This window comes from Hippoglossus stenolepis, chromosome 13 (assembly GCF_022539355.2).
Source record: "Hippoglossus stenolepis isolate QCI-W04-F060 chromosome 13, HSTE1.2, whole genome shotgun sequence".
Taxonomy (NCBI): Eukaryota; Metazoa; Chordata; class Actinopteri; order Pleuronectiformes; family Pleuronectidae; genus Hippoglossus; species Hippoglossus stenolepis.
In genome coordinates this window covers 5,512,530-5,530,995 of record NC_061495.1, presented here as the reverse complement: position 1 = coordinate 5,530,995, position 18,466 = coordinate 5,512,530, and the positions used below count along the sequence as shown (strand labels likewise).

Genomic DNA, 18,466 nt, shown 5'->3' with positions numbered 1-18,466 from the left:
AAATTAGATTGAGGAGAATCCATCTTGAATTCATATATTTCTTTCTTGTCGTGGTTGAACTTGAACATTTTCAAACACAGACCTAGAAACAGAGAGAAGCTGCTTTTCAGAAAATGCTCTGAGCTGCAGAATCTCCTAAGAAGAGTTTTGGTGATAAGAGCCGACGCTGGTGACGATGTGCTGTAAACAAAAACACTGTGATCTCCACAGTGGAGTTAAGACGTTACTCCCTGAGTGGAGAATCTCCTGCTGCGGTGTTCATGTGTGAAAGACGACCTCCGGAGAAAGTCTGTGGGCATCCTCTGCAGTTCATGTCTGAAAACTTCTAGAGACAGAGAGAGGACCGAGCTGCAGCCGTTGTTATGACCTGTGTATTTTTTATTCATGACATTTCTTCCTCCCTGTCTCTGTCCCCCCCGCAGCTGTCCTCCATGCTGCGGATCAAGGTGCTCAAGCCCAGCTCGTACCACGAAGCCAAGGAGGCGGCCACAGAGTACCACTCTGCCAAGCTGGCTCTCATCAAGGCCTTCCACAAGGCCGGCCTGGGGGCGTGGGTCAAAAAGCCCATCGAGCAAGACCAGTTCAGCCTCGGCTCCTGAGGGAGTCAAGGGACCAAGGGATTCCTAACACCCCCTCCCCGATCTGTGCCCCCCCTGACCCAGGCCTGAAAGCAAGAGAGCCCCTTATTAACAGCCAGCCCACACAGACACTTACCTCCGTCCCACGTGTCAGCGCACGTGCACTTTGTACTTGTGGAAATAAACGGGCGTAGTTTCACAAGCCATCCATAGCTACTCATCTCTCATTCCTCCGAGGACTCGAGCCTCGGCCACGTCTTCTCCTTTTATTTGTACGATTTTTAACCGATGGTGTTTTTTCATCTGCTCATTTTATGTTTTTAAAACTGGAAAAATCATGGTTTTTACTCCGCTCAGTCGTTTTATGTTTCCCACAGAAGTCGTGTTTTACAAGTTGAAAATTATAAAGTCTTATGTCTATTTTCTTGATCAGTGATTGTAGCCAGTTTAGGGTGAAATGTAGCCTAGAGACACAGGGTCTTTGTCAAGTAAAACCAACGTTTATGGACCTAAAACAAATAATCTCTCTATATGTATACTTGCTAAAATTAACTTTAATTTAAAGATGCGTAAAATCTTCAGGATGTAAATCTAGTGCTGAAAAGAAACCGAAGTTAAAAATAGTTAAACAAAACATTTAATGTGTGTTATTTGGGTCCGTTGCTTAGAGGAGACTACGTGTTGTCGGCCCCTGTATTAAAGAAACTAATGTTGAAATGCTGTGGCCCTGTTTGATTCACTGACTGGAAAAGGAAACTCAGCGCAGGGCAGGCGACGCAGCAGTTAAGTGAACGCATGATGATTTCTGTCTTCATTCATCCAATCCTTCCATTCATAAGTTATTTTATCTCATCTCTCATTTCATTCTTGAACACTTCGGGGGGGGCTCAAGTGGACTCCCCCCCCTCCCCTCGCCTGGGTCTCGGGACAAGCTTCGGGAGGTGCTGCACGTTGTATTTGACTTCTTTTTTTGTTTTTTTCTTGATCTAAGCCATGGCTTTGCATGGGAACTGAACTGGGAGGCCTGCAGAGCAGAACACGCGCGGTGGAGGCGCCGCGTGCATCCATCAGTGAATGATTTTTTTTGAATGAATGCCAGCATCTTCCTCCACAGGCAGCTTTGAATCTTTGTCTCTGTTTTCTAGATTTTTCGTGTGTTTTGTCTGTTTCTTTTCGGGGGAGGGACAGGGACCGTGTTGTTGTTGTTTTTGTTTTTTTTCTTAAGACGGGGCATTTGAGGACAGGAGATATTACTGCAGTAGACATAGTGATAGAATAAACAGACCTCTCACCTTGTAACTACTTTGTGGAAGGGACCCACGATAGCTGTCAGCTCAACTGTAGGCGGACTGGTCCACTGTGTGTGCCACATGCAGTTCTGTATATGAAGTTACATTCACATTAGGCCAGTCTGTAGTGATGCAAACACACTGTAACCCCCTCACCTGGAGGAGCAGTGGAGCACCACGCTGTCCCAGGTCCCCCCCCCCTTGTTGCCTAAACAACCAAACCGTCTCGCAGTGTGATGTCATCTCCGTCCTCCTTCTCTTCTTCTCCACAAACACGTTAGTTTCGAGAGGAGCCCCTTTTGTGATTTTTGACGCCTGCACGAGTGCACAAAGCTCCAAGTAGTGAATTCCTATTCCGACCTGTAGGGAAATGTATGTTTGCGTGTGTGTGTGTGTGTGTGTGTCTGTGCAGAATCTCTACGTGTGTGCTCAGGCGTACTCTGTGGAATCTTCACCAAAGATGATGATGTCCATGTGTGTTTCTATCCCAGTGTTTTCCTTTCCAAGATGTACACGTTCTGTTTCTTCTTCGGGACTCAACCCTCTGCTGTTTGTAAATCCACCAAACAAATGTATTTTTTTGATTTGTACAGAAACAGTGTATTTAATTCAAAGTGTGGGGGGGAGGGGGGGGACTGAAATGTCAGGCGTCTTTAGTGCACCTGTTGCCAACGTGTGTATATTGTGACCTGCGACCATTATCGCTGCAGTATCGCAGTTTTGTGTATATAAGGAACAACAATGACAAAATCTTCTTCCTGTACAATCGACTCACCCCCCCGTTTCTTTTTCCCCTCAAACTGTTTTCTGACGATGTTCATGCTCCTACGTACGTGTTAGCGATTCTGTGTGACTCACTGGGCACCGTTGAGCAAGGCACTAACACTGCCGGGCTTTCATCCCAAATTGTAGCCACCCATGTTTGAAGAAAAAAACAAAACAAAAAAAAAGAAGTATCTATATATATATATGCATTGTAAGGTGCCTCAGCTAAAAGTGGCATCCACCAGCCGGCACGTGTGATGTCATTTCTGTACCTTGTTCTCTCACCTCCTGTGTATTTGGTTGTGGTATGAGTCCGTGTTAGAGAAGAAGAGGAAGAGGAAGAAGAAGAAAAGGAGAATCTGACGTGATTGACTTGAAGAAAAACAAAACCCTGAGCGCAGTGGGACCCCGGTGCCCCCCTGACAAATAGACCCAGACCAAAGTCACAAGCAATACTCCTGATGTCTCCCCTCATGTCAGCCCCTCGCAAACAGGAGTCTGAACTAAGTCCCCCAACCCCCAGTCTCTGTCTCCTGTTCTATTCTCTCCACAAAGCTGTCTGAGGTATTTTTATACATATATGCATATATATATGTACATTTCCCTCCCTAAAGGACTGCCTGCTTCCAAGTTTTCTTTTACTTTTGACTGCACTAAAGATGTCAACTGATGATGTCATGATGAAAAAACCGTCCCCGTTTCCGGATTGGATGGAAACTATCACAGCAAGAACTGAACTGCTTATGCTTAACCCCCTTTGTGAACCCTCGCTGATCAGTGACCCCTCTCCTCTCCGGCCCCGGCAGCCGTCGTCTGCAGGGGGCTTTATTATTTTTGTTGGTTTTTCATTTTTGTGTGGTGACTCCAGAGACGCTCGGGCAGCGTTCAGAGCCGGCCGCTCTCTCTTCCCCCCCGTTCTCCCCCTCTCCAGTTGTCCGATGTGTGAAAAACTCTACACCAACGAAAAACCACAACCTTGCATGTACTACCAACACTGAAGCTGCACCTAGCATGATGACAAACTTTTAAAGGACTCGTGTAGAAAAAAAAAAGATGAAAACAGCTAAAGATAGATATATAAAATGAACAAAAAAGAATAAAAGAGTTCTTAGTTTACTTTTGCACATGGCTGGGATTCTTTCTTACCGAGGCGTGAATGTTTCTGTCTTTGTGTTTGTTTGATTTTTGAGCATCAGGACGACTGTTTCCACGTTCAGTATATTTAAATATGTGTGCACTAAATTAAGAACATACAGGAGGTCTACTCATTTTGGATTATCACACCTTAAATGTGGTTAGATTTTTCTTTTAAACTTCAATACGAAGGTAAAAGCAAATGTGGAGCTTCGTCATCAGCATGCTTTCATATGCGTTACCATAAGAACCACAGCTATGACAACAAGGAAGACTGTGTGAGCAGCGTCTGACGTCCTCAGTGGTGGAAAAAGTATTAATATATTTACTGAAGTACTAATAAAATAATATGGAAATATCTGGTTACAGCTGAAGGACCTGCATTTGAAATTATGCCTCAGCAAAAGTGCACATGTCGTACTACAACATCAAACTACATTTACTAGTTCTACCTCTGCTAGTAATAATGGATAGTAATAATAATTTCTTTATATCTATAGCACTTCTGAAAACAAAGTGCATCATAAATTTAAAAAAACACAAGTGAACTAAAAATATATATAAAAAGATAAAGACACAGTCAAAAAAGAATAAATACAAGTTTAAAGTAAACTGATGATTTATTGGATAGTCTGAGGAAATTTGTGGATTTAACTGGTACTGCAGTGAATTGATTCAAATCAATCATGTCCAATAAAAATCATATGTCCGCACTTGCTAGTGTCAATAAACTGTTAATACAACATTTTCAGATTTTTTTATTAGCTCTGATCAGTTCTACCTCAGGCTTCAAATAGTTCTTGAAATGAATTATGTTTTACATTTAAAATCCTAACCTGATAAGTAACTGTAGCTGTCAAATGCATGTATCGGAGTAACATCTCCTTCTATAAAGTACTATAAGTATAAAGACACATACAAGAGAAACATAACTTTTACTGAGTGTGGCACTAAATGGAATCAGATTAAAGAATAGTATGAATCAGAAGATGTGAGGAGAAAATTATAACTGAAGACAACGATGAAGGAAAGTCAAGCAGGATTGTTCACCACTGGATGTCCTTATAAACTGAATGGACCCAAAGGGAAACACACCTCGGCTCTGTGTGCGATGTACGTAAAGATGAAGGTTGCAGTAAACATGCATGTTGCACCCCACTGCTCATACGACACATAACTGAAAGTCTCCAGTATAAATTAACAATGTCTTCCAGGGACTGTTCAGCTCAAATCAAATCCATCCTTGACCTGTTTACCTGAAGTTTTCCATCCAGAAAGTTAGTCCAACTGCAGAGTTGTCAAATGGAGCAGGAGGCAACTTTCTGCATCATCATTACTCAACTGCATAATGATGGATATTATCACCGTCTTCAGAGCCACGTGCATCTTTTGAGTAAAACACTTGGTTGTTAATCAATCATATGAGTGATCATCCTGAAATAGATATTTATACATATATATTATGAATACATTTGTAGTACTTTTCATTTTCCAGGTTCAGTATAGAGTCGCTTGTTTTGTTTGCTGAGAGGAAACCGCAGACACAAATAGCAAACGTGTCAATCAGACTCAAGGTGAAGCTGGATTAGTCCGACAGGAGCGTCTCATGCATTTTACTGCCGCTTTTAATCTTGAGCTCACGCGGGAGGAAAGTCAGGTCATCAACTTTTCTGTGTGTGTGTGTGTGTGTGTGTGTACAGTAAGTTGTGTTTGTTTCCACACTTCACTTTTGAAGTTTGGTCAAGAAGGAGAAACTTCACAAACACAAAGATCTTCTAATTGTTTATTGATCTGAGAGAACATTTGTTCAGCTAAACATGGCATCATGTTTTAATAATGTTAACTCAGCCAACGATCACAGCCAAGCCTCCCGCCCACTGTGCATTAACCTGTAAGCGATCCTCACTCAGTCCCGACGTCTGAGACACGTCTGGAAGTTTGAACAGAAGCTGCAGAAAATCACAGGAGGAGCTTCCGGTCAACAGGGAATTCTTTGTCAAACGTCGGGAACGTGTGTGTGTGTGTCTGTGTGTGTTTAGCTTCCCAGCAGATTCTGCCATCAGATCAATAATAAATCACACATCACTGTTTGCTTTAAACACTGGAGCTCAGAACTGCACTCACATGATGAAAGCTCATGAAAAAGCACATTGAAAGTGTCTTGACGGGCGAACGCGGCCCAGACGGAGACGTGCGAGGAACTCTGCTCCTCTATAATTCATCAGACAGCTGCTGAGCTTTAACAGCCCGGCTGATGTTTACATAAGCAGTAAAAAAAATTAATCACATCTATTAGAACACAAGCGCCGCAGTTCAGACCTGAACGCACTTTCAACCACTTTAGCCACGTATATACGTCAGAGATGCTTTGTGTAAAGTGTCAGATATTTCAACAGCTTGAGCTTTAAGTCGGGTTATTCCTGCACACCAATTATATATTATTTTACCCTGATCTGATTGAAAGAGTGTGAATTACCACAAACTGAGCAGGGGACATCCTTCAAATGGCAGCTGCTCAGTTTGTGGTACGTCATGCTGTGCTTTTCAACTTTAACACAGAGGCCCAACAGTTTCATATATGTCTGCATCAGTTTCTGAAGTTTTATTGTGCAGCCTTCACCTTGAGTCCAGCTCTGAAACCCTGCCTGTTTGGTTCTGTTCTCCTGCTCTGTGTTAAAGCTCTGGAGATACTTCAGAATTATTCCTTGTTCTCTAATATACTGTCACTGCTGCTTCTCCACCATTGTCTTGTGCCCACATTATTATGACGATCAAAAAACAGACACAAATAATGTTCTATAAAGTTGTAATAACCTTTTAGACTTTCTAAAATGCATCATAAACACTGGTAAGTTCTCCTCTTTCCCTGCTGTGAGGTGACCAACATGTCTGCTATGCTGTGGGATGAGATAATGATCTGTGTTTCAGAACATGCTCAGTCTACAGTGCTGCTTGTAAACTGATGGCGCCGTCATTATCATCCATTGGTATGTATGGAGGTCTGCAGGTAGCCCAATATAAGAAAATAAACTTCAGCTGTAGTGGAAGTTACATTAGATTTCTATCAGTTACATTTTGAAAACGAACGATTCCTCATCCTGCTCTGGTTTGATCTAAATAAAGCAAAGAGTCGCCCTTTGTGCCATAAAGTTGATTTTATTCAACCCTTGAGATTTTCATCAACTGTCAGCATGTTTAACTTTTAATCTTGGTTTAATCGTTGGACTTTTGTATTGGCTTTAAGTTTCCTGCACACAGAAGATAATAAACTGCTCTTATTGATCCTTCCTGTATAAATAAAGGTTAATTCAATGAATGGGGTGAGAACAAAAATTGTTCCAATTTGATAGCAAGCAATACCAGGTCCACAATTATCAATAAACAGTTAATATATTAGTAGTAGTAGTAGTAGTAGTAGAAGTAGTAGTTGTAGTAGTCGGTAATAAAGCAGGTAAATACAGGAGTTGATATGTTAATGAACACACAGTATCACAAGTATAAATCCTTTAGGTAACAATCAGTCCATTCCTGTGAAGTGCTTCATGACGGGTGTGAAACCTGTTTGATAAACATATTTTATTAATATATGAATATTTACATTATTAATACATCTCATTTGAATATGGAAGATTATAGAAAAGCACAGCATCACTGTAAACAACCGCCTGATGCTTCAGTCTGAGTTAAACCACAACATACAGGGCTCTGTGTGTAAACTGGAGCATGACCACATACAGTAGAAGATGGCGGCAGAACTGCCCGGCCCTCCTCTGCAGTGCGAGTGTGACAGCGAGGGCAGCGGCTTGTGCCCCTGAGAGAAATGACAAATCATTAGCTCTGGTCCAGAGGTAAATGGGAGCCGCACTCTTTCAAGGCCCACATTTCCATTTCAATTTTCTGCTCAGCAGAGTTGATGTATGTGGCGAAATCACACGGCAAGACCGGTCTCCACCTCGGCCCGGTCTAGCCTCCTGTTACCCGCTGGCGAGAGCTCTGTGACCTTGTGTCTCTCTCTGTCTCTGTCTCTGTCTCTCTCTTGTGTGTGTGTCTGTGTGTGAGAGAGAAGAGAGAGAGAGAGAGAGAGAGAGAGAGAGAGAGAGAGAGAGAGAGAGAATCATGTAATGGTCTCAAACCCAATGTCACTGAATCCAAGGTAAAGAGTAAAGTGAGGTTCATCTTTGGAGACGTGATTATAAACAGTGTAATTAAATCAATGTGTCCTCTGAGTGTGTGTGTGTGGGGGACATGTTGAATCTGAAGAACACGAACAACATGACCATCAGCTCATTTTATAACTACACAGTAACCACTGTTCACCAGGAGGAAGAAGGTAAACAATGTACTAGTACACAACATGATGATGTACTTATACTTAGGAACCATTTGTACATGGATACAAACCTCTGGACTAACAGATACTCACAGGTACAGAAGTGTGTGTGTGTGTGTGTGTGTGTGTGTGTGTGTGTGTGTGTGTGTGTGTGTGTGTGTGTGTGTGTGTGTGTGTGTGTGTGTGTGTGTGTGTGTGTGTGTGTGTGAGAGAGAGATAATGAGCTGCAGAGGCACAGATGGCGACAGATTCAGACCTCATGTCCGTTCAGTCACATCAATATAAAACAACACTGTTCAGCTGATGAAAATATGTTTTCCTTCCCCACGTAGGCAGTTAACTTTTTTATAAAAAACACGATTTCGAAACTGTTTTTATATTCGCAAGAAAAGTGAAGAAAGGTTTAAACGTGAAGAGGATTCAGGTGGTGAAAGAAAAACCCAACTGTGAAAAATAAGATGTACTCGGTCTTTAAACACGGACATTCCCACGGCTCCATTCATATTTAATGGTTTTGCAGTCGCAGTGATTTCTTTTCTCATCTTCACGTATCCATCCAATATCTCATCTTCTCCTGTAAGAGCCAATCAGCTGACACCGTCCACTGCAGGGCCCCCGTCCCCTTTCTGTCTCTTTCTTTTTATCTTAATTAAATTTCTCTGTATGAACACATTGGAGAGTCCCTTCACTTATTGGCAGTGACTGACTCGGGCCAACAGTACTGGACTTTAATCTTGTATTGACTGAGTTTTTTTTTTAAACCAGCTAACAAGATGGACACTCCACCGCGGAAATTAATTGACTCAACATCCCCTGTCGGCTGGTAATTGCCGACTCGTCTCTTTGGAACCGTGGTCGTAGTGATACATTGTAAAGCGACTTTGAGGTAAAGCTAAGTGTCGCTGTGTGTGTGTGTCTGTGTGTGTGTGTGTGTGAGAGAGGTGTGTGTATAGGCTACGTATTGAGAAGACAGTGTCAAGAGGAGACGCTGATTGAGCTTATCTGTGAGCTCAGGCCTTCCCTTTGTCGGAGTGGCTCCTTTCTGACGACGACTCTTTGAACCTGACAGAATAATTAAAAAGGGAAAAGGAGGAAAAGCTGACATTTGCGTTTTGACCTTTTCGAGTTTGCGTGGCCAAAATTGCTCTCACTTTCCTCCACAGCACATTATAATATAATCCTGCCCCTGTGCGTGCGTGTGTGTGTGTGTGTGTGTGTGTGTGTGTGTGTGTGTGTGTGTGTGTGTGTGTGTGTGTGTGTGTGTGTGTCAAACTGTGCCTTTAAGAGTGCGCATGCGTTACGTGTACATAATGGTTCTATATGCAAACAGGCAGTGTGTGTTTATGAGTGCGTGGCAGAGAATAAAAGAATAGATTTATGGCACATTACCAGGCCGTCTCTTCATTAAGGAGCTGTTTCCCAGCGAGCAGCCTCTATTTGAATAGCGAAATTGTCCAAGCAGTGTGCAAACGACGACTAATAGCTGAGTGTCCTTGTCACAGACGGCCCCGCGGCCAAAGTCAAAGTGGAGATGTTGGCTGTGTGTGTGTGTGTGTGTGTGTGTGTGTGTGTGTGTGTGTGTGTGTGTGTGTGTGTGTGTGTGTGTGTGTGTGTGTGTGTGTGTGTGTGTGTGTGTTGTTCACGTCCAGCAACAGCTTTTCTCTGAATTCAAGGATTCCTGCTTTGTTTTTATGTTGTGACTTCCCTTTGTGAAGCATAAAGAAAACCACAGCTTTAATAATTCGCTGGCAGGATGAAATGTATGGATCATTTTTACCTTTCGGTTTTTTATTTCAAATGTGTATTTTGGCTTCTTTAGAAAAATATGCCTGCCCATAGGCGCCTCTATGTGGGATCATATCCACTTTTACATATACCCACCCAGGTGTTGAAATAGTTATGTTGCAACCTGCTCTTTTTCTTATTTCAGAACAACAATGACAAAAGAAAATCCTTTAATTTATTATTATTCCATTTGTTTTTTTTGCTTGAGTTTAACAACCAAGTGACAGCGTGTTGTTTCTTCAGCGGTACAGGGAGTGGCAGACAGATTTTATCTTCAGACAGGATTTACCTGATTAAACTAGAGGAATTCAGAGTGTGACATGAGTCCCTCTTATTTCTAAACAATCTTAGAGCTCTCCTATTAGATTTATTATTGTGTATTCAAACTGCTGATGGAAAAAAGCCCTTCGGCAGCAACAGGTAAATAACATTTAAAGTGTTACATTAAGTTATACATGACATTACTCCCAGTATTAAGATTAGTCTTTTATTCCTGTGTTTTCAGTTTTAATACTGGGCCCAACATTTTAATATATATTTGCATTAGTGTGGATGCTTTCTCAATGTTTTCCGATTTTTTGTTCGATAAAGTTTTAAAAGCTCCTGGTGAAAGCTGAATTCAGGAACTACAGTACATTATGTAGAAGGGCTGAAAAGCTGTGGGATCTCAGATGGTTCAGATCTACTTTTCACTCCTGAAATGTGAAGCTGACGTCCCACACAGATTCTCCCTCAGTCATCCAATATGCGGAGCCGCTTTCTGCAGGAGAGGTAACAATGTGACTCCATTTTCACAACGTACATTATCTCAAGGCACTTTTCACAGTAAAGTCGAGACCTTAAAAAGTTGAAGAGGAAACCAACAGTTCCTACAACGAGCAACGACGGAGAGAAACCTAACTCCGCTATATGAGGAGGAAATAGGGGAGAGAGGAGAGAGTTGACAGTTAACAGTAAACAGTGTGAGTGTGTGTGTGTGTGTGTGTGTGTGTGTGTGTGTGTGTGTGTGTGTGTGTGTGTGTGTGTGTGTGTGTGTGTGTGTGTGTGTGTGTGTGTGTGTGTGTGTGTGTGTGTGTGTGTGTGTGCTATATTGCCACCAGTGACATTACTGCCAAACTTCTCTTGGTTTGTTTGTCATGTTTTTCATGTTTTTCCCCCAATTCTTCCTCCCATATTAAATCACTTGTAATCTCTTTTTTTTTGTCGTGTAATCCTGTGGATACTTTATATTCATAAAAACTCTATGACAGTGTTTTGGAGGCTTGAAATGTTTTGGAAAGTATTTTGGAGGCAGACTTTTCTCAAACAGCACCACAGTGACACAGACGGGGTATTGTCAGACCCGGGGTTTAGGAAATTCTGAGTAGAAAGCACATTAGTTATAAACCCTGGAGTATAAGCCTATGAAACACATTTCTCGAGGAAAGAGAAGGGTGTGTGTGTGTGTGTGTGGGGGTAAGTGGGGATGGGTGGTAGTTGCTAAATCTCGAGGGTTCCAGAGGAATCGTATTGGGTCCAACTGAAAGACAGATAACTGAAAGAAACACAGAAAAGAAAAGCAGGCAGACAATCGCTTCAGTTGTCAGTGCTGACTGTATGAAAGGAGGGAAATGCAATGGAGGAATGAATAATTTAGTCACTTCACAAAGATCAGTTTCTTCAGTAGTAGGAAAAATAATATTGTGCAATGAAAACTTGCTGACCCATTTTAAAATGTTTCTGTTTTTCTGAGTTTCTCCCGGGTTCAAAGAAATGCAAAGTGAGTGTGTTTCCAGGATGCATCTTATTATTAGTGATAATTAGTTCTGAGTGTTACGTTGAGGCTGTTGCCAGCTTGCAAAAAAAAAAACACGACTTCCCCTGATTTATGTCTTTACCTATCCACGTGTTTGTCTTTCAGGAGGTGAAGGCACGAGAGCCGCGGAGCCTCAACAATTAAAAACAAGCTCATTAATCCTTGACGTGACAGCAGAAACAACTGCATGGGAGCTATTTGTGGCGACTGCTGCTCGGTTCCATTCTGTCTCGAGCCCGAGTTGTTTTCAGATGGTGTTTTCTGCAGTTGTCAGGGAGGAGGAGCGTTAAAGAGAAAACAGAGAAGCTGCAGAATTACCCAAAAGTCAAACTGCATCAATATGACGTCTGTCAAACTTCAGGAGGAAACACTCAGATTGATGATCACACAGTAAAATGATGTTGTACCGTCCATACAGACGTGAGGTTACAGTGCAGATTGAATGTAGGAAAGTCATTATATATTATACCTGTGCAATGAATGTGATTAACCTACATGTTAGTTTTTAAGAGGATTTGAGTGAAACAGTCAGACTGAATAAGACTTTGAACATCTGTGCTACGCTGCCATCTAGTGGCAGAGACATCCTAATTTCTGTCAGACACTAATTCAAACACATTCAAATTTCCAGTTACAATCCAATGGGATTAAATTATGTCCCTGTTGTTATCACATGCTGGACACTCAGCATTTTCAATGAAGTCCACTGAATGTTGCACGCAGATTCTCTGAGGTAACACTCAAGGTGGGTCGTCCACTTACCAAAAGGTCGGTGGTTTGAACCCGGGCTCCTTAGGGCCAGATACTGAACCCCAACTTTCCCTTAACAGTCGTCTGAATACTGTATAATGGAGAACATGCTGCACATAGCTGCACTGCATGAAGATGTTAGTGTGTGAGTGTCCTGTAAAGAGCTTTGAGTGACAGTAAAAACTATAAAAAACTGTGTATGAAAATACAGACCATCATATTCTGCCATTGAACCGGTTCGTTATGTTATTTTGTTCCAGCCTTTAAATGCAATAGAGAATGTTGTGTCATTGATTGAAAACTTGAAAATGTGTTTCTTAAATTTTACGAACTAGCGTCATAAAAACTAGCGTCTTAATGTGTTATAGGTGAAGCATCTTAATTCTTAAAAAGACTAAATATGTTTGCTCTTCTTGTTTCTAAATTATTACGTAGATTTAAGTGAAGCAAAAGTTGTGCCACCAACTATACCCACACAATTCTCTTGGCACAATTACTTAAGTGTAAATAAAAAGGACACATCACTCGGTGATTGTTTACTGAGTTTTTATTGAGCTCTGAGCAGCTTGTAAACACTTGACCACTGAGCAGCAGCCCAGTTTGACTGGAGGCTGCAGAGGCGTCAGAGGGAGCCGGGCTACAGCTCAGCGTGCAGCAGGACTTTGGCTTTCTTCATGTTTTGGGCCACTGTTGAAAGAGAGAGAACAAATAAGAATAAAGGCCACGGCTGTCTTTCTTTAATGGAATGACTTATAAGTAAAGGCTACACAAGCTGTTGTTTTCACTCCGGGGCGCTCAGATCAGTTTTCTGACGTCTGCTGCACAGAGAATGAAAAGGTTTTGTTTTTATGGTTTTGTGTTGGATCAAACTGAATAATGGGACCAGTTCTACTGACACATGCTGGAAGCAGAGCTGCAGTTATTCTTAGGCACAGAGGACGAAAGGCATACATGCACATACATGAGTCAAAATGTTACATAATGAGATTAATGCTTAATTTCTTTAATCTATGTTCCGTTGATTAATGTTGTTTTAATTCCTCTCTGTTTGTTTGAAAGATTTAACGGATTTAACAGATCACCTCAAATATTTTTGTGATTCTGATCAGATCACTTTCAGTTTCTTTATCAATGGAAGATTTCTCAGTGAATAATCTTATAATATGAATCTTCCTCATGGAAACAATATGTTTAGAGGACTAATTGTTGTTGTGTGTGTACAATTTGGTGCAGATCCAAGAAAATAATCTGGATCTAGTGAATTTAAATGTGGTTTCATAAGTGGACTATTGAACCTTGTGCTGTACTGAGAAACGTCTAGTTTCATGAGGTTTTAGGATCTTGTTGATTGAAATGATCTGTGGCTTTAAACCAACCTGCTTCCTCGATTCTGCATCGAACTTAACTCTTTCTACACAAATGGATGTGTCGAAAATTACGTTGTATTTCATCAAAGTATTTTCAAATTTTTTATTGAAGTAGTTAGAGAACTGTAGCTGTAAACATTATCCCACCCGCTGAAACCTTAAACCTGTTAAAGTCTCTTACTAAGATGTAAATAAAGTCCATAAATAGAGTTTGTAGTTTGTGTCGAGATATGGAGGAAGTTGGTTTCAGCCGGTCCTCACACTAATGACAGGTTAGGATAAGTAGTTCTTCCTCCTTCCTCCCCCCAAAGTGTCATTGGATGCTCACTCACATAATTCCATGTCAGCAGGCTCGTACGTGTAGAGGCGGTTATCGTACTTTCCTACAAGGTTTTGGCGCACAGTCATGGATGGATCTGCACACACGCACACGCACACACACACACACACACACACACACACACACACACACACACACACAGTAGAAAGTTTAGTTGACTGCTCTTGTTTCTGTCTTTAAAAGCATTATGAAATTATGAAACTGACGGACAGGGAGAGGAAACAGTGAAAGAGACAGTGAGGAAATGTTAAAGAAAGAGAAACAGATGCTATATGGTTACAAGTCTCCCAGCTCAAACAGAACATCAGGTACCAGTCCTCCCACACCCTCATTAACAACACTGCGCATGCTGAGTCCGTCAGCAGGTATCGATTTCACCATGTGATCAAACATGCTTGAATCCCTATTCTGCTAAAAGAAGAGAAAAAACTAACTGTGCCAAAGAAAATACTCAAAATCCGTCTTGGACCAAAACCCTGCAAACTTTTAAATATACACTTATTTAGTTTGAGCACAGAGGATACGAGAACAATACCCGAAATTTTAAATATTCAGGGGATATAGCAGCACTAAAACAACTCTCATTAAAACTTAAAGGATTATAAGAGGGAGAATATACTGTCAACTAACTAAAAAGCTTTGTAATAATATAAATATTTTACCAATGAAGAGAATTCTAGGAACATAGAAGCCATCGGGGGCCAGATTCAGGTCCTCAGTCTCCTCCTGTAAAAAAACACATCATATAAACAGCAGCAGTATAAAGTGCATATGAAGTATTAAGTGGATAATTATAGACACTATTCTTCTTTGCACATCATTTTAACCATTAATTATGTCTGTTATTGTTGGTGTCTCTAGTTTCTCTATCAGCTGTTTACTGTATTCCAGTGTAGAAGAGTTTCTCCGTATGTAATAGATCTTTATTTACCACCAAGTTGAGCATGATGAAGTTCAGTTTGGCCATTTTCTGGATGGACTTCTCCGCCACGAACGCCTTCTTCAGTGCTGCCGAGATAATTCTGTTTAGTTTCATTACAACAACATTAAAGCAAAGTAAAGTAGTCATGATCATATGTTCTAAAGAAACCGTGCCCCGAAGCAAAATTCAAACGGGAGCCTGTGTGCCAGCAGGTAGTGTAAACACAGCAGGGGATTGTGGGGGTTTCGCAGGTTGTGTTCATAAACAAACAGAATATCAGTGAATGTTTTCTTGTCAGAAGTTGCTCCATATAACACGTTACATGGTTTAAATGAGTTGTGAACCAAACTCAGAAATGCTCAGTTCGCTCAGACGCTCAAAGACAGGCTGTAAAATGTCCTGCTCTTTGACTCGAACCTGCCTGATGTCAGACATGAAGGCCAGGCTCTCCTCTGTGGGTGGGCTGGCTGAGGTGTGTTCTCAGATCTTACAGGTGGAGACTTCCACTGAGGAACACCAGCTGAGTGATTTATGAATAAATTCGTGACAATTTCAGATCCCGCTCGGCAGGTATTGAAGAATGTGTCTGTTTTGTTCCCTGTGAAGACCAAGCCCAGGTGCGGATTAGCCGGCCGGGCCTATACTATTACATCCAGGCCCTTTTAATGAGGCAGAGTCGCTGCAGTGTACCTTCGCTGTACGGGCAGTCCTCTCGATGATGGATGACCATCAGCGGCTTCTTACTGTGAGAACAAAACCACAGAGTCACCACGTCCACACATTCCTCAGCACAATGCAACAGTGGGTGTGACAACATGAACCCTGAAGTGAGCAGGATGACGACGAGGAAAATAGAAAGATCATTCGCTGTATGGGACAGGAACAGGGTTTTATTCCATTAGAGGAGTATTACAGTGCTGTATTTCAACCTCAGTGTGAACCTGTGAGCCGTATCATCATCCTCGTGGATGCATGGGTAGAATAATTATGGTGAAAATATACCCCAGCACACGGAATACATATTAATAGTATGTGGTTTACAACATTTACATACAGGCTATGCAAGAGGCATCTCACAATATGAGTTTTCATTTCAGGCTCAGAAATCTATCAATGAATCATCAAAAGTATCTTTAATTAGAGAGCAGTGTTTCCATCTCTTTCTGTCCCCCCCCTATTGAAGATCCTGCTAAAAGGAGAAATTAAAGGAGGAACACGACAGTTTCTCATTTATATTCTGCTCTCACACATCAGAGAAACACTCAGGACTGTTATCGAGGCGGCAGTCTTACCTGCTGACCATCTTCAACAGGCCCTCTTCATAATCTTTCACCCAGGTAATATTTCTCCCCCATCCTGCAGGGGGGGGGAATAAATTGTGATGTGATGAATTTTGTGAGCTACCAATTCTTGAGAAGGACTTGAACAAATGAGCATCGCCCCCACCTCTTGATAGGGACTTGGCTTTCACCGCTTTCCTTTTCTTGTGCTCCTCGGCACCGGCACAGATGCCGATGAGCAAAGCGACCACGACCCAGCGGAGCATCACTTCCTGTCCTCTGAGAGCTCTGCGGGGTGACAGTCGGACAGAAAGATGAGACAGGAGTGGAATTCGGTGACACGTTCATTTGGGAAGGCATTTTTCATTTGTTGTGTTTAACCGCTGCGATCACCCGACGGGCTAACAGCACACCTCACTCACCAAACAAGCTCGACAAGGCTCAGATTCAAAGGGCTGTACGTACAGAGGGCCGAGTGAAGAGAGAAGCAATGTCTTCATATGAAATCTTCACTATTAATTATTATCAAGACTTCAGCTGGTAACATGTTGTACTAATATTGTTGTGAGCTTGAATTCCATGTATGTTAATCATGTGTTTTTTGTGGTATGAAAGTAAATCTATTTGTATTTTATTATGAGAAACTGACACAAGAAATCATTGAACCATTAACTTTAAAAAGCAAAGCAGTGTCAAAAGGGGGAGTTTAAAACAATCACCTGAAATCTCTGGAAGCCATAATAACACACGACATGTTCGGTAACAAGTTTTTAACTCAATGCAACACACAATATATTGTTTTTTTCATACAAAAAGTATTTCATTCTAGTATCTCTGTTTGCAAATAGAGACGATTAGAAGTCTTACCTCGACAGCGAGAAGCAACAGGCATCTGCACTTTTCCGCGCCTGTGTTTCCTCCTTTGTCCGTCGAACTCACCAAACAGGTCAATCAAAGTGTTCTATGAATACACATGACGAATCACTCACTGCAGTACACACACGTAGTTACACAAACTGCCGGCGATCATCAAACAGCAGCTTTTTTCACAAGGGGCCTCGAGGAGACTCTCGCAGGGGAAAAGAAATCAAATATAAAAATCACAGTGTTCCTCTGTGACACTTAAAATCCACTCAAGCCATTTTCCTCTTGTGAACACTGATCACACGGTTGTGTGTTAGAGAGAGGGGATGTAAAAAGAATATTTCTTATATTAGACTTATCCGTCACACGAAAACAGTAACTCTACTTTCTTCTGAGGAGTTCAGAGGAATATCAGCACTGTGCTAAAGTTAAAGCCAATGAAACTTATGTGAGGATACAAAACAATGATAGAAGTGCACATGTTATGCTGATACACTTGATAATTTTAACTTCTTAACTTGAAACTGTTTATTATACATCCACTATGTATGTGATGAACATTGCTCACACACACATTTTTCCTCTATATTATTTGTATTATGTGTATTGTGTAATTTTTTCTGATCTTATATTTTGAGGGGGCCTGATACCTTGTTGCTGTAAGACAGGATATCTATCTATCTATCCATATCTCTCTCTCTCTCTAGTCTCTAGTATCTATCCATCCATCTCTCTCTCTCTCTCCCTCTCTCTATCTATCCCTCTCTATCTCGCTCTCTCTCTCGCTCTCTCTCTCTATCCCTCTCTCTCTATCTCTCTCTCTCTCGCTCTCTCTATCCCTCTCTCTCTCTCTCTCCCTCTCTCTCTCTCTATCCCTCTCTCTCTCTCTATCCCTCTCTCTCTCTCTCTCTCTCTCCCTCTCTCTCTCTCTCTCTCTCTCTCTATCCCTCTCTATCCCTCTCTCTATCTATCTCTCTCTCTCTCTCTATCCCTCTCTCTCTCTATCCCTCTCTCTATCCCTCTCTCTATCCCTCTCTCTCTCTCTCTCTCTCTCTCTAGTCTCTAGTATCTATCCATCCATCCATCCATCTCTCTCTCTCTCTCCCTCTATCTCTATCTCTCTCTCTCTCTCTCCCTCTCTCTATCTATCCCTCTATCTATCTCGCCTTTTCCCTCTCTCTATCTCTCTCTATCTATCTCTCTCGCTCTCTCTATCCCCTCTCTCTATCTATCCTCTCTCTCTCTCTATCCCTCTCTCATCTATCCC

The 18,466-nt window shown here is 41.7% G+C and overlaps 2 protein-coding genes across 4 annotated transcripts in view; one reads left to right on the top strand and one right to left on the bottom strand.

The window, feature by feature from the left end:
• Nucleotides 1-3,748, top strand: part of adarb1b (adenosine deaminase RNA specific B1b) — a 109,507-nt gene extending 105,759 nt beyond the window's left edge. For all 3 annotated transcript variants that reach the window (XM_035174282.2, XM_035174280.2, XM_035174281.2), the window contains one exon: nucleotides 423-3,748. In XM_035174282.2, coding sequence (XP_035030173.2) covers nucleotides 423-599 — 177 coding nt within the window. In that variant the 3' untranslated portion in view covers nucleotides 600-3,748. The remainder of the gene's footprint in view (nucleotides 1-422) is intronic.
• A 9,207-nt stretch (nucleotides 3,749-12,955) lies between these two features.
• agr1 (anterior gradient 1) lies at nucleotides 12,956-17,296 on the bottom strand. The gene is made up of 8 exons (XM_035175084.1): nucleotides 17,203-17,296; nucleotides 16,502-16,623; nucleotides 16,348-16,411; nucleotides 15,746-15,798; nucleotides 15,065-15,141; nucleotides 14,796-14,859; nucleotides 14,126-14,209; nucleotides 12,956-13,113 (listed from the first exon to the last, which is right to left on the bottom strand). Exons 2-8 carry the CDS (start codon nucleotides 16,599-16,601, stop codon nucleotides 13,064-13,066), a joined length of 492 nt encoding a protein of 163 aa, XP_035030975.1. The 5' UTR covers nucleotides 16,602-16,623; nucleotides 17,203-17,296; the 3' UTR covers nucleotides 12,956-13,063.
• Between the last annotated feature and the right edge of the window lie 1,170 nt (nucleotides 17,297-18,466).

Excerpts from the sequence above, each read along its gene's own strand:
- agr1 (XM_035175084.1), bottom strand. The coding sequence starts at position 16,601 with ATGCTCCGCTGGGTCGTGGTCGCTTTGCTCATCGGCATCTGTGCCGGT. Across the intron at positions 16,412-16,501 it reads AGCCAAGTCCCTATCAAGAG|GATGGGGGAGAAATATTACC; the intron begins GTGGGGGCGATG and ends CCCCCCCTGCAG. Across the intron at positions 14,210-14,795 it reads TCCTAGAATTCTCTTCATTG|ATCCATCCATGACTGTGCGC; the intron begins GTAAAATATTTA and ends GCGTGTGTGCAG.